This window comes from Guillardia theta (assembly GCF_000315625.1).
Source record: "Guillardia theta CCMP2712 unplaced genomic scaffold GUITHscaffold_77, whole genome shotgun sequence".
In the NCBI taxonomy this organism is placed as follows: Eukaryota; class Cryptophyceae; order Pyrenomonadales; family Geminigeraceae; genus Guillardia; species Guillardia theta.
Window position 1 is genome coordinate 324,022 of NW_005434597.1, and position 11,202 is coordinate 335,223.

The 11,202-nt window shown below is 54.1% G+C and overlaps 7 protein-coding genes across 7 annotated transcripts; 3 read left to right on the plus strand and 4 right to left on the minus strand.

Moving 5' to 3' along the window:
- Positions 1-102: 102 nt before the first annotated feature.
- GUITHDRAFT_114695 (hypothetical protein) lies at positions 103-506 on the plus strand (the record flags this gene model as incomplete). The annotated part of the gene is made up of 4 exons (XM_005826184.1): positions 103-180; positions 230-310; positions 386-413; positions 475-506. The coding sequence occupies 4 exons, from the start codon at positions 103-105 to the stop codon at positions 504-506; spliced, it is 219 nt and encodes a 72-aa protein (XP_005826241.1).
- Positions 507-622: 116 nt separating this feature from the next.
- GUITHDRAFT_76576 (hypothetical protein) lies at positions 623-1,514 on the minus strand (the record flags this gene model as incomplete). Its single annotated transcript, XM_005826185.1, has 4 exons — positions 623-728; positions 780-1,023; positions 1,210-1,270; positions 1,320-1,514. 4 exons carry the CDS (start codon positions 1,512-1,514, stop codon positions 623-625), a joined length of 606 nt encoding a protein of 201 aa, XP_005826242.1.
- A 925-nt stretch (positions 1,515-2,439) lies between these two features.
- Positions 2,440-3,273, minus strand: GUITHDRAFT_76548 (hypothetical protein; the record flags this gene model as incomplete). Its single annotated transcript, XM_005826186.1, has 1 exon — positions 2,440-3,273. One exon carries the CDS (start codon positions 3,271-3,273, stop codon positions 2,440-2,442), a length of 834 nt encoding a protein of 277 aa, XP_005826243.1.
- A 973-nt stretch (positions 3,274-4,246) lies between these two features.
- On the minus strand, positions 4,247-5,799 carry GUITHDRAFT_143666 (hypothetical protein; the record flags this gene model as incomplete). The annotated part of the gene is made up of 8 exons (XM_005826187.1): positions 4,247-4,356; positions 4,426-4,510; positions 4,576-4,659; positions 4,711-4,777; positions 4,829-4,891; positions 4,936-5,009; positions 5,074-5,248; positions 5,309-5,799. The coding sequence occupies 8 exons, from the start codon at positions 5,797-5,799 to the stop codon at positions 4,247-4,249; spliced, it is 1,149 nt and encodes a 382-aa protein (XP_005826244.1).
- Positions 5,800-6,562: 763 nt separating this feature from the next.
- GUITHDRAFT_114699 (hypothetical protein) lies at positions 6,563-8,084 on the plus strand (the record flags this gene model as incomplete). The annotated part of the gene is made up of 6 exons (XM_005826188.1): positions 6,563-7,156; positions 7,212-7,243; positions 7,288-7,389; positions 7,438-7,500; positions 7,734-7,814; positions 7,958-8,084. 6 exons carry the CDS (start codon positions 6,563-6,565, stop codon positions 8,082-8,084), a joined length of 999 nt encoding a protein of 332 aa, XP_005826245.1.
- A 112-nt stretch (positions 8,085-8,196) lies between these two features.
- On the minus strand, positions 8,197-9,805 carry GUITHDRAFT_114700 (hypothetical protein; the record flags this gene model as incomplete). The annotated part of the gene is made up of 7 exons (XM_005826189.1): positions 8,197-8,319; positions 8,678-8,729; positions 8,784-8,833; positions 9,080-9,454; positions 9,504-9,545; positions 9,606-9,711; positions 9,786-9,805. The coding sequence occupies 7 exons, from the start codon at positions 9,803-9,805 to the stop codon at positions 8,197-8,199; spliced, it is 768 nt and encodes a 255-aa protein (XP_005826246.1).
- Positions 9,806-10,034: 229 nt separating this feature from the next.
- GUITHDRAFT_76562 (hypothetical protein) lies at positions 10,035-11,002 on the plus strand (the record flags this gene model as incomplete). Its single annotated transcript, XM_005826190.1, has 3 exons — positions 10,035-10,492; positions 10,578-10,731; positions 10,904-11,002. 3 exons carry the CDS (start codon positions 10,035-10,037, stop codon positions 11,000-11,002), a joined length of 711 nt encoding a protein of 236 aa, XP_005826247.1.
- Between the last annotated feature and the right edge of the window lie 200 nt (positions 11,003-11,202).

The window sequence follows — 11,202 nt, forward strand, 5'->3', positions numbered from 1 at the left end:
GCCACGTGATTGTGGAAATGAGCGAAGGTCCTTTTGAGACCTACAATGTTGCACATTACTTCTTCAATGCGCTAACAATCTCTTTGGGTTGCTCGCAGACCAATGTTCGAAACAATCCGCAGCACTCAGGAGCTGTTTGCCTCCTTCAAAGAGCAACGCTTTGAGGAACTCGGTGATGTGGTGAGCTTCAGAGGACTCGAGACAGTCTGCTCATCGACCTTTCTCGCAGAACTTCTCTCTCCAGGACTATGAGAATGCCTACCTAACAGCGCGCCAAACTTACCTTGATGCTGCCGAGGCCGTGAAGAAGGTTACGGGCCCTTACGAGGCAAGCAAAAACTCATCAGGGAGGGTACTGTTGCCTGTCCGCTGATCGTCTTTCCAGGCTAGTCGCGATGCCTACGTTGCAGCAGGTTAGTTGTGTGGGCATGATGTCCTTCTCTAGAATTTTTGCTCTGACAATGCGATGTTCAGCTGCCACGTACACCAAGTCTTTGTACAGTTAAACCGGTATCCGGTATTTGGCAGATAGTCGGTGTCAGGCTCCAGGAGATTCATGCATTTTTGCGTTTATTCTGATGCTCAGAACAAAGACAGTTTTCTCCCGCTCGAGGAGTTGGCTTTAAGGAAGCTGACCGCAGTCATCAATCTTGCATTCAGCAGATGGCTGCCCGCTTGAGGTGCCCTTAGCTTCCAAACTCTTCACAACATCCATACCCTCAATCACCCTGACAACAACCGTCAGATCTGCATCCATATCTAACAAAGTTATCCCATACTTTCCGAAGATGACATGACGACCGTCCAGCCATGGTGTTGGCACGGTGGTGATGAAGAACTGGGATCCGTTCGTGTCGGGGCCCCTGTTTGCCATGGAGAGCAGGCCAGGAGACGAATGCGCAAAGGCAAAGGCCTCATCGGGGAAGGTGGAGCCGTAGATGGACATTCCGCCTGTTCCGTTGTGATTTGTGAAGTCTCCTCCCTGGATCATGAACCCGGGAATGATGCGGTGGAAGGAGCAGCCTGACAACGAGAAGATCAGAGTGAAGAACCATTCTTGTCTGTCCTTGAACATCATTCGAGAAGGATATCAGAAAGTGTTCAAAAGCATCATCAGCGTGACATTCTCTGAGAGAAGATTAGACAACAACCATTCATCCTGCTATCCCTGTGCATCCCATGGACTTCCGAACTACCACAAGTGCTCACCTTTGTAGCCTGCAAGGCCTTTTGCCTCTCCAGTGCAAAGCTGGCGAAAGTTCTCGCAGGTCTGAACAACCAAGTCAGCAAGTCTGCTCGCGTTGCAGTTCTGCGAGGACCTTTGGTGTCTTGTCAGCGAAGAGCTCGAACACAACCCTGCCCGCAGGTGCTCCATTGATGCTACAATCAAAGAACACCTTGGGATTCTGATTGGATGCAGCAGAAGAAAGGAATCTTTGCGTCAACGAGCTTGCAAAGAAATGATTCTTCTGCTGGGTAAGGATCGAAGCCCCAAAGCGCAAACCGGATTGCATTTGCATGTTTGCCTGTTGTAAGCAGATCAAACATCTCAGTTAAAATTAACATGTAGACATCAAACAACTGCACACTCTCATGCTTTTTCGATGAAGCTCACACTTGCGGAGGAGCTGTGATACTTTGCATGAAAATTCATAGCGACAAGGTCAAAAAACGAGGAAGTTTGATGTGACATAAGTTCTAAAGGGGCACAAGCAAGCCAAGACGACTTCCACACATCATACATGTGACATAGATGACATAGTCTGTATCACGGCTGCTCACCGCAATCGCGCGGCTTCCAAGCACCATTGGCCGAATGAGTCCCTGCATGATTGTTTCCTCTGTGTGAAGTACCCCACCCTTGGACTGTTGAACCACCCCACAGGGGTTCTGTCGAATAATTCTGTACCCCTCTCAACAACACATGTGAGGTACCCCCACCCACTATGTCATATCGCAATACCCACCCTTTTCTATGTTGATACTTCCTCCTTAACCATTCCAAGTCATATTCGGAGTACCCCCACCCATATCATAAGTACTACCCTCAATAGAAAACTCAAACAAGCCCGCCTCATTGTAGGATCAAAACTCTCTCCGTATCCATCCTCCACATCTAAACTCTTTCACATCTCAATGCGAAGACCATCTCTCTACCTGCCATCATCATCATCATCATCATCATCATCATCATTATCATCATCATCATCATCATCATCATCATCATCATCATCATCTCTACTTGCCATCCACATTTGCACTTCACTTTCCGTGGCCGTTACCATTGCTGGGGTCACACTGTCTGCTTGGATTAGTTGCTGTTTTCCAACGTTGGTTGAGCCGACGATGCCATAATTTACACAAAGAAAAATTATCTAGATCGCTTGTTCACAAAAGTACAACCACAGTTGAGCCTGTGGCAGAAGTGTCATCGATTGTTCACTTGCTTGAATCCATTGGGAGTGTGCTTTGTTCAGGGAAAAACTTGTTCAAGATGGCCTCTGTTCGCTTTCTTGCTTCTGAGATGACTTGTTGCAAAAGTTTTCTGCTGACAGGCAGCCCTCCTGACTTGTTGAGAAAGAACGCATGCTCCTCTTCTTTTTCCGCCCCCCTCTGGACGTCCAGGATCACTGAGACTATCGAATGACAGTGCTTCTCCTCCTCGTCTGTAGGGTCCACCAGGACTTTCACGGGAACGTCTCCGAAGTCAAACAAGGCGAACGTATGGCTGATAGGGAACGACTGTATCACCAGGGGCACCGAATCTCCCTCAACCTCAGCCATTACATCGTTCTCCTTCATCTCAACAGCAGGAAGCTTCGTGTCCACCAGGGCTGACAGCACTGCCAACATCGATGCGTCCTCGAGGTTTCCTCCGTGATTCAGACAGGTGACGTGGACGTCGACGACCCACACAGCAGCATCCTCTTTCATAACAAGAGCTGAGAGATCCACCACTCTTGCTTCATTGATGACCCTCGTCAGGTGCGCTGACAGAGCCTGAGCCTTCAAGTTTGCCTTCCTGTACCTGAAGTGCTGGAACCGTGAGGAGCATGCTGGCCCAAATTCCACCGTCACTCTCACGATTCCCTCCGCTCCCCTTGAAGCACTTGGACACACGACGCTCAGGTTGATCCCTGCTGCTACCACTGTCCTTCCCACCTTGACCATGGCAGATCCATCGGCAGAAGAGAAACAACCGCGATTGATCGAGATGTCTCGCGCATGCAGGAAAGATCTAGCATCCAGGCGGATGTCCTGTTGGAGAAACATGAGTGCGGGTAGACGAAAGACGAAGAGAGGTCAGAAGAGGAGGGAGGGATCGAGCAAGAGGGTGCACGCGGACAAGTGTAGGGCAACGAGCTGCACGGAAACTTGGATGGAGTTTGCATTGGGAAAAGAGGAGGAGGAGGAGGAGGATCTTGCAGCAAAGAGAACGAGAAGACGAGTGGCAGCAAGTCAACCTCTTCCAGCATCTTCCTCATTAGCATCTCCGGGAACATCGCCCCTACTACCGCCTCCGCTGCCATGCTGCAATTCCCGTTGACCCTCTGGTCAATGGTTTCCATTTTCGTAGGTATTTTCAAAATATTCTTGGAATTTTCGACTTTTGTCGAGCTAATTCAAACACACATTCATGTTTGGGGTCAACACGCCACTTCACGTGCACCCGGCTGCCCGGCAGTATGAGTCCGATCCCCCGGCCCGGGCGGGCCGGGCGGCCGCCGGGGCCCCACAGGCGGGCCGCGGGCGGACATTATGACGCACAACTGGTCACTGAGTGAACCGTGAACCGTGAACGGTTGTTTGGCCTGTGCCGACGGTTGAAGAGGCTCGCCGGGCGGCGTCGCCCGCTCTCTGCCTTGCCAAGTTGAGCATCCCGGATGATGGCCGGGAGCCTATGCGGCCGCCGAGGGCAGGCTGCAGGCTGCACCGTGACGGTACGGTACGGTCACCGGGGCACGGAGCCACCAGAAGCCGCTCTGCCCTGAGATTCCGACAGGCTGAGGCCGGAGAGTGTAGTGTAATCGCGGCCGCGGCTTGCAAGCTGTCACGTGTGGATCTGATTCTTTATTCAGCAGCTTCATGGTATCTTACCCTACACTTGTAAGTTGTGAGCCGTCCCCCCCACTGCAAGTCTAAGACGTTCAATTGGCAAGCTGCTGGATTTGCTCAGTCACAGTCTCTCGCTCTTGTTCTCACAGTCTGTTGCACTAGCGGCACAAAAACAGCTTCAAATGAAGGCCTACGCCTGACCAGCCCCTCCTACTCCTTCCGCTCCAAGTTCTACAGCCCTAACTGTGTTGTGAAAGTAGCCCTCGTCCTCTGGCCTTGGCACGTTGAGAGAGATGGAGCCTGGAGGAGGAGCAGCAGCCTCAGGGGAAGCAACGGGGGCGGCAGATTTGACGTGTGATGCCGTCTGACTGGCGGCAGGTCTTCTGACGGTCAAGAGGACTGCACAGACCACCGCCACAACGAAGCAGAGAGACGTGAACAAAGCAATGGTGATCTGTGAGAGTCAGCCGCTCAGTGGGTGAGATGTTACAGCGGCATCTCGCGCTTCACTCGGAGTACCTGAGTTTGCAGCTGGATGTTCTCGCTGACCATGTCATAGTTCCTTTCATACCCGATCATGGTGGCAGAGTATCGGAGTTTCCACTGAAAGGAAGTCAATCATCCCAGACTGCTTGTCCCCTCTCCGTCACGTACTTTTCCGTTGATGCAAACACGTGCTTGTTGATACGCTTCAGTGCACATAGTATCTCCGTGTCGACAACTGACAGAAGCTCTTTGAGCCTAGCTATGATTTCAAGTAATCAGATCTTACTCTTTACAGCTGTTGTCTTTGCAGTATCCCTCCCAGTCGACCACACTCGTCTTGAAGTTGAACCTGTCGATGCAGCTCAGATCAGGTACGAGAGCAGGTACAAATACCCCCCGCCTGTGATGGACATTTGCTCCGCTTGACAAGTGCCATTGATGACTTTGGTCCCTGAGACGTATACCGTCTACACATGGTTTGCTTCACAACATCGGCACACAGGACAGGAGAGCTGTGGAGCAAAAACTCACGGGAATACAGATAGCTGGGGTGTTGATGAGCTTGCCAACCAAAAGGTTTCCCCCGCACCCCGTTCCCACACATTGAATCTCATCTGTAACCAGGAAAGTGTTCTCCTCAATGCGGCCGCAGAATCGATTCTTGTTCTTCACGTGAATGTAGCCAGTGGAATACAAATGCCCTGAGCTGCACAGCAATCAGGCTCAAACAAATCGTATCGTCTGATTGCAACTCATAGCAACTCACTCGTAGCTCTTGGAAACAGTATCCGACACGATGTCCTGTCTGGTGTTGCAGAAGTCGTACTCATCTGGTAGATCTCTTTTCTTACAGACGCTGCGTATCTTGAGCGATTGATATTGACTGTAGTGGGCGCCTACAAGAGCTCTCTGCTGCTCAGTGTATCTGTCCAGGGCGTTCAGGGCGGACGAGAACTTATTGAGAGTGAAGTCGTTGGCACAGTATTCATCCGTATCGCAGTCACAGTCGGTTCGGCACTGCACGCACACGCCGATGTAGATGTTATCCACCACCTTTGTGTCCAATGTCGCCATGCCTTCGTCGTTCCAGAGCGGCATGCAGATTGGGTAGTCCTTGTCATCACAATCAGCCTGAACGTTGCACTGCTTGTACGTGTGATCGTCAGCTGCAACGGGTCCCGCTAGGAGGAGAAGCGAGAGGAGGAGGAGGAGGAGGAGGAGGAGAGGATTTCGTACAATGCTTGCTCCCTGCATCATTTTTCGTCTTGCTCGCGGTCTCCCCATCTAACCTTGAAAGTTTGACAAGTGGTCCCCCACCCCCCACCCAGCCCCTTCCAAATGGGCTTCGAAGTACCGGTACTGTACCATTACTGGTCAGCACTACGATGACTGCTGTCCCCTTTGCTCGTCGTGATGTTTCCGCTGCTTCCAGTCATCTCATCTCACTGAGTCATGTCATCATAGTGTCATGTCGTGTCATGTCACACACTGTCTGTGTTAACTGGACTTGAACTTAAATGCGCGTCGCGTTACCGGCATTGGGCTCGCCGGACCTTGGCGGCGCGGCCGCACACCGTCGTGGCACTAGGCTGCTCCGCCGGGCCTGGGCGGCCCCGGCGGCCCGGCCGGGCCCGCCGCCGCAGTCACTTCAAGTCAGTCGGACCCTCCTTCAAGACCCGGCAACACCGTGTACAACAACTAGATGAAAATGGCGATCGGGTACGGTACAAGCGATCATGACAGGAAGGAGAACTTTGAAGAGCATGAGAGGAGAGAGGAGGAGAGAGCAGAGCTTTAGCAGCAGTTAGAGGACAGGGATGGGATGGGAGGATGTTGGAGAGCAGTGTGAGGGTGAGGGCGAGGGAGTGGTGTGAAGGAATCCCTAGTTGTTGTTTGTTGGCTGATTTCTGTCTCTTCCTCAGATTTGTGACATCCTCTACCTCTGAGTCGAAGGAATACCGAATGATATGAGGGAAGACCATGGTGTCTTTAGAGAGGATAGATTGAAAGCTGTCAAGTCATGACCGGAGCACGGCCGTGCCAGAAGGTTTGGAAGGTCCAGGGAGTGACGTTGTTCTGCCTGTTCCTGTTCCTGTTCCTGTGCTGTGATGGTCTGCTTGTTGAGCGGATGCGTGGAGGGTTGGCAAGAGTAGCTGGTTCCAAGGCTCCGAAGCCGACAGCAGAAGCACGCAGGGTGTTGAGAGGCAGGACGGAGATCGTCGTCACGAAGCGCAAGCAGGGGATGAAGAGAGGAAGGGTCAAGAGCAAACCGACGCAGAGTTCGATCCTCCTTGACATGAACTCCTCGGCAAGCGACGAGATGGACTTGTCAGCCGCCGCCATGCCGAGCTTGAACGTCGCCTCCGACAGTTTGTGGTCCAACGGCAGGGAAGATGGTGCCGCCCACGAGGACGCTGAAGCTCTGCTGGACGAGTTCGATCACATGCAGGCAGCCATGCTCAACGAGTCAGTGAAGCGCCGCGTGGCGGCAAAGAGCAGCCGACCGGCTCGGCCTTCCGGCTCCCCACTGCGCGAGGCTCGTGCGCAAAGCAGGCGATCACCGCAGAAGAGGAACGCGCCGACGAGGAGCAAGCTGTCAGCGGCAGAGGCTCAAGTGAAACACTAGCGAACGATTGTCTCCTCCCTCCTGTCTGATCTCTGCTTGCCAGGTGCTGGATCAGATCTGCGGCAACAACTCGGGGTGACTGCACCTCGACATGCGCGAGCCGGTTAACGTTGTGACAGTCTGGTCGAGACCAACTCAACTCTCTTCTTCGGGCTTGCGCTGACGCTTCACCGCAAGTTCAACGATCATCTCAGGTATGTCCACTGCGAATCAGTGCAGAGGTATCGAGTCTGTTCATCACAAGTGAGGATCTTTGGTGGGGTCAACAGGGCAGAGCGCTTCTATATCAAGTCCATCTCCTTGAATCAGAGCGATCCTACCGTCTTCTACTGGTGATCGCGTTTCTCCCTCCTCTCCGACTTTCTTCTCGTCTCCTCCGCCCCCCTGCTCCCCTCTCGCTCCCCTCTCGCTTCCCTCCGTCCCATCTCCCTCCATTCCTCCTTCCTGGCTCTCACCTCCCTTGGTGGCTCTTCCCTCGCTCTTCCCTCTCATGCTCTCTCCCTCCTCCTCGTCTCCTCCCTTCCTAGTTGCTCTCGTCTTCTCTTCTGCTCACCGTGACCGCCAGGTGGTCCAAGTGCCTTCTCGAGCAGTACGAGAGCAGCGCCAACGCCACCAAGTTGTCTCTAGCGATGCATGCGGTCAAGAGGTCTGTCAAGCATACAGGCGTAGCCAAGTGTTTGACTCATGATCCTCCTCTTGCTCCTCCTCTGCCTCCTCCTCCTCTTGCTCCCCTTTGTCCGCCTGTGCCTCTTCCTGCTCCTCCCCCCTCCCTCCCTCCCTCTTCCTCAGGGGCCTCGAGAAGTTTCCCAGCCACGTGGACCTGCTGGTTCTCCTGGCAGAGATGCACATCCGACACTTCCAAGGGAAGAGGCCTGGGACCGGGGCAGAGCCATGGGAGGATGCGGTGCTGCGGTGACGATGCGAGCTGCTGCTGCTGTGTCTGGCAAGTGACCTGGTGGTGGCAGGAGCGTTCTGGAGATGAGTCCCTACCACCCTCATGCTCGTGCTGCGTGGATTGAGTTCCGCTCTCAAGGTCCCTCGTCCTCGTCCTTGTCCTTGTCCTCGTCCTTGTCCTTGTCCTTGTCCTTGTCCTTGTCCTTGTCCTTGTCCTCGTCCTCCATCCCCTCTACCATCTCGTCCTTGTCCTCGTCCTGCTGTGATGGAAGTCTGAAAGTTGTCCGCAGCTTTTGACAAGTTGGTGCGACACCGCGCGGGCTGAAGTTCGTCCTGCAGCCCGTTCTACCTCTCATGTCTCTTGACGAGCATGAATGTAAGTGATGTAATACTCTTATGAACAAGTTGTAATCGAGTCAGAATTCCTTAATCAACCATAAAAATCTTGAAAATGTTGTTATAATGAATCATACCCTTGAAGTGCTGAAAATGGAAAAGAACGCCTCAGTGGAGAAGGCCGCATGGCAGCAAAACTCTCTTGTCCGGGACGGTGACCTTGGCAGACGTGGAAAAATCTTGTCGTGTGAATGACTACAGGGACGGACTAGAAGCTACCAAAGAGAACTCGGTCCACTTGGCCGTAGCGCTTGCTACCGAGGAGTTTGTTCTGACAAGACTGGTAAGAGGCAGCAGCGAGGATGGAGGTGTGTTGTAGTCTCACAGCAGCCTTACCATAGAGGAGATGGACTTGGTCAGAGTCTTCTTTGCTGACTGAAGATCCTTCATGGCCTCCCTCCTCTCCTCCCTCCTCTCCTCCCCTCGGGACTCTGACCGATCGCGCCAGGCCTGGTCGTCCCTCCTCCCCCTCCCCCTCCCCCTCCTCCTCCTCCTGCTTCCTCCCGCTTCCTTCTTCGTCGACAACTCGTCTCTTGAAGATGACAGCGCATGGACGGCCCCGAGCAGCAAGGACGGAGAGTTTTGGCGCTGCTTGAAACCTTGTTTCGACTCCTCCACAACCCTACGAGCGGCTGCGTCTGCCATCTTGGAATCTTTAGCCCACAGCTGCTCCTTGGACAAGGGAGCTGACTGGCTGTGTCCGGGCATGTGGTGCTTGTAAGGTCTCTTCATGCCGCTGGAGAGGAAAGAAACAAGTTTGCGCTCGTCATTCTTGCTCAGCACAGGCTGCTGGTGTTGCTCACTGTGCAGGAACTGCTTGACGTCCACGTGAGCGGAGTGCTGGTACCTCCTCTTGCTCCTGCTACGATCTTTCTGCTGCTCCTCTATGGCCTGGTGGAGCAGTTTGGCGCTCTCCTTGGACTTGATGGAGACTCTTCCCACCGTCTTCCTCATGAGCGACTTGCGAAGTGCTTCCTCCTTCTTGTAGTCTCTTCCCTGACAGCCCGCACATCACCGCCGCTCTCCTCCACTTCCATGCACACACCTGATCCTTCAGCGCATCTCTGAACAGTCGAACATCGTCGTTCTGCCTTCCAAGTCACTGTTCTCCTCCTCCTCCTCCTCCTCCTCCTCCTTCAGTGCTCACCTCCCGATCCCCCCTGCTCTTCCTCTGTGTCACGCTGTTGACATCCTGCAAGTCTTTCCTCTGTCTGACGAGCTCGCGCTTCTCCGACCTGATCGCCTCTCTCAGCCTGCCATACCATGAGCACGGGGTTCCACCATCCCGTCAGCCTCTTTACAGTGAAGCGTCGTTCGCAAGCACAACCCCCGACTTGGCGGCTTCATGGCCCACGGGAGAAGAGGCAAGGAGGAGGAGGAGGAGGAGGAGGATGGGGAGGAGGAGGAGGAGGAGGGAGGGAGAGAGGGCGAGCAGAGTCGCTCCCAGAGGCCTCACACTGCATGCGCCCCCTCCCTTGACGTCACGCCATGCCATCCCAATGCGGGATGAAAGAAGGGTGGGGTTGTTTCATAAGGCTTTTTGGGGGTAGGGGTAGAGGTTGTCGGGGAAGTCGCTATGGGGGTGCCAGTTGTGGACATGGCGGGGGGGGAGGAGGAGGCGGCGCGACGGATGAGCGAAGCATGCAGGGAGTTCGGGTTCTTCTACCTGGTGGGCCATGGCGTCGAGGAGGAGCTGAGAGCGAAGCTGTACGAGGAGATGCGAAGGTTCTTCGCTCTCCCTGAGGGGACGAAGGAGAAGTACCACACAAGGACCAACAGCTACAACAGAGGTTGGACGCCAATGGAGGAGGAGACGCTGGACCCGTCGAAGCAGACGCGAGGAGACACCAAGGAAGGATACTACATTGGAAGAGAGATCCCCCTCGAGGGCCACCCCATGTCGGGGAAGCCGCTCCATGGCCCCAACGTGTGGCCGTCGGAGGAGGAGCTACCGGGATGGAAGGAGACTATGGAGAGATACTTTGAGAGCGTCTCCATGGTCGGGCACAGGCTGCTGCGCCTCCTCGCGCTCTCGTTGGCAAGCTTGAGACGCCCTCTCTTCCTCGGAGACTGACACGCTGCAGGGGCTGGCAGCTGACCACTTTGACGAGGACTTCAGTCAGCCAATGCTCTTTCTGCGGCTGCTCCACTACTCGGAGATCAAGTCGTCGGTGGATGAGGAGGGGAAGGGAGTCTACGCATGCGGCGAGCACACGGACTACGGGATGATCACCCTCCTCTCGACCGATGAGAACCCCGGACTGCAGATCAAGGTGTTCTTGTCCTCTACTCCGCTCTTGCTCTTGCTCTTGCTCTTGCTCTTGCTCTTGCTCTTGCTCTTGCTCGTCCTCGTCCTCGTCCTCGTCCTCGTCCTCGTTTCCCACTGTTGATCCTACTCGTACCTTATGCTTTACTCTTCCTATGCCTCCTCTAACGCCTTCGCAGCTGAAGGATGGGCAGTGGATTGACATTCCTCCTCGCAAGGTGACTGGAGAGAAGAAGGAGGAGAGGGAGGAACATCAGGAGGAGGAGAAAGAGAAGTAGTAGTAGTAGTAGTAGTAGTAGTAGTAGTAGTAGTCGGAGGAGGAGGAGTCGGAGTCGGAGTCGGAGTCGGAGGAGGAGGATGAGTAGGAGAAGGGGTAGGAGTAGGAGTAGGATGATGATGAGGAGGAGTTGTAGTAGTTTTGTAGTAGTAGTAGTAGGAGGAGGAGGAGGAGTCGGAGGAGTAGGGAGTAGGGAGGGGA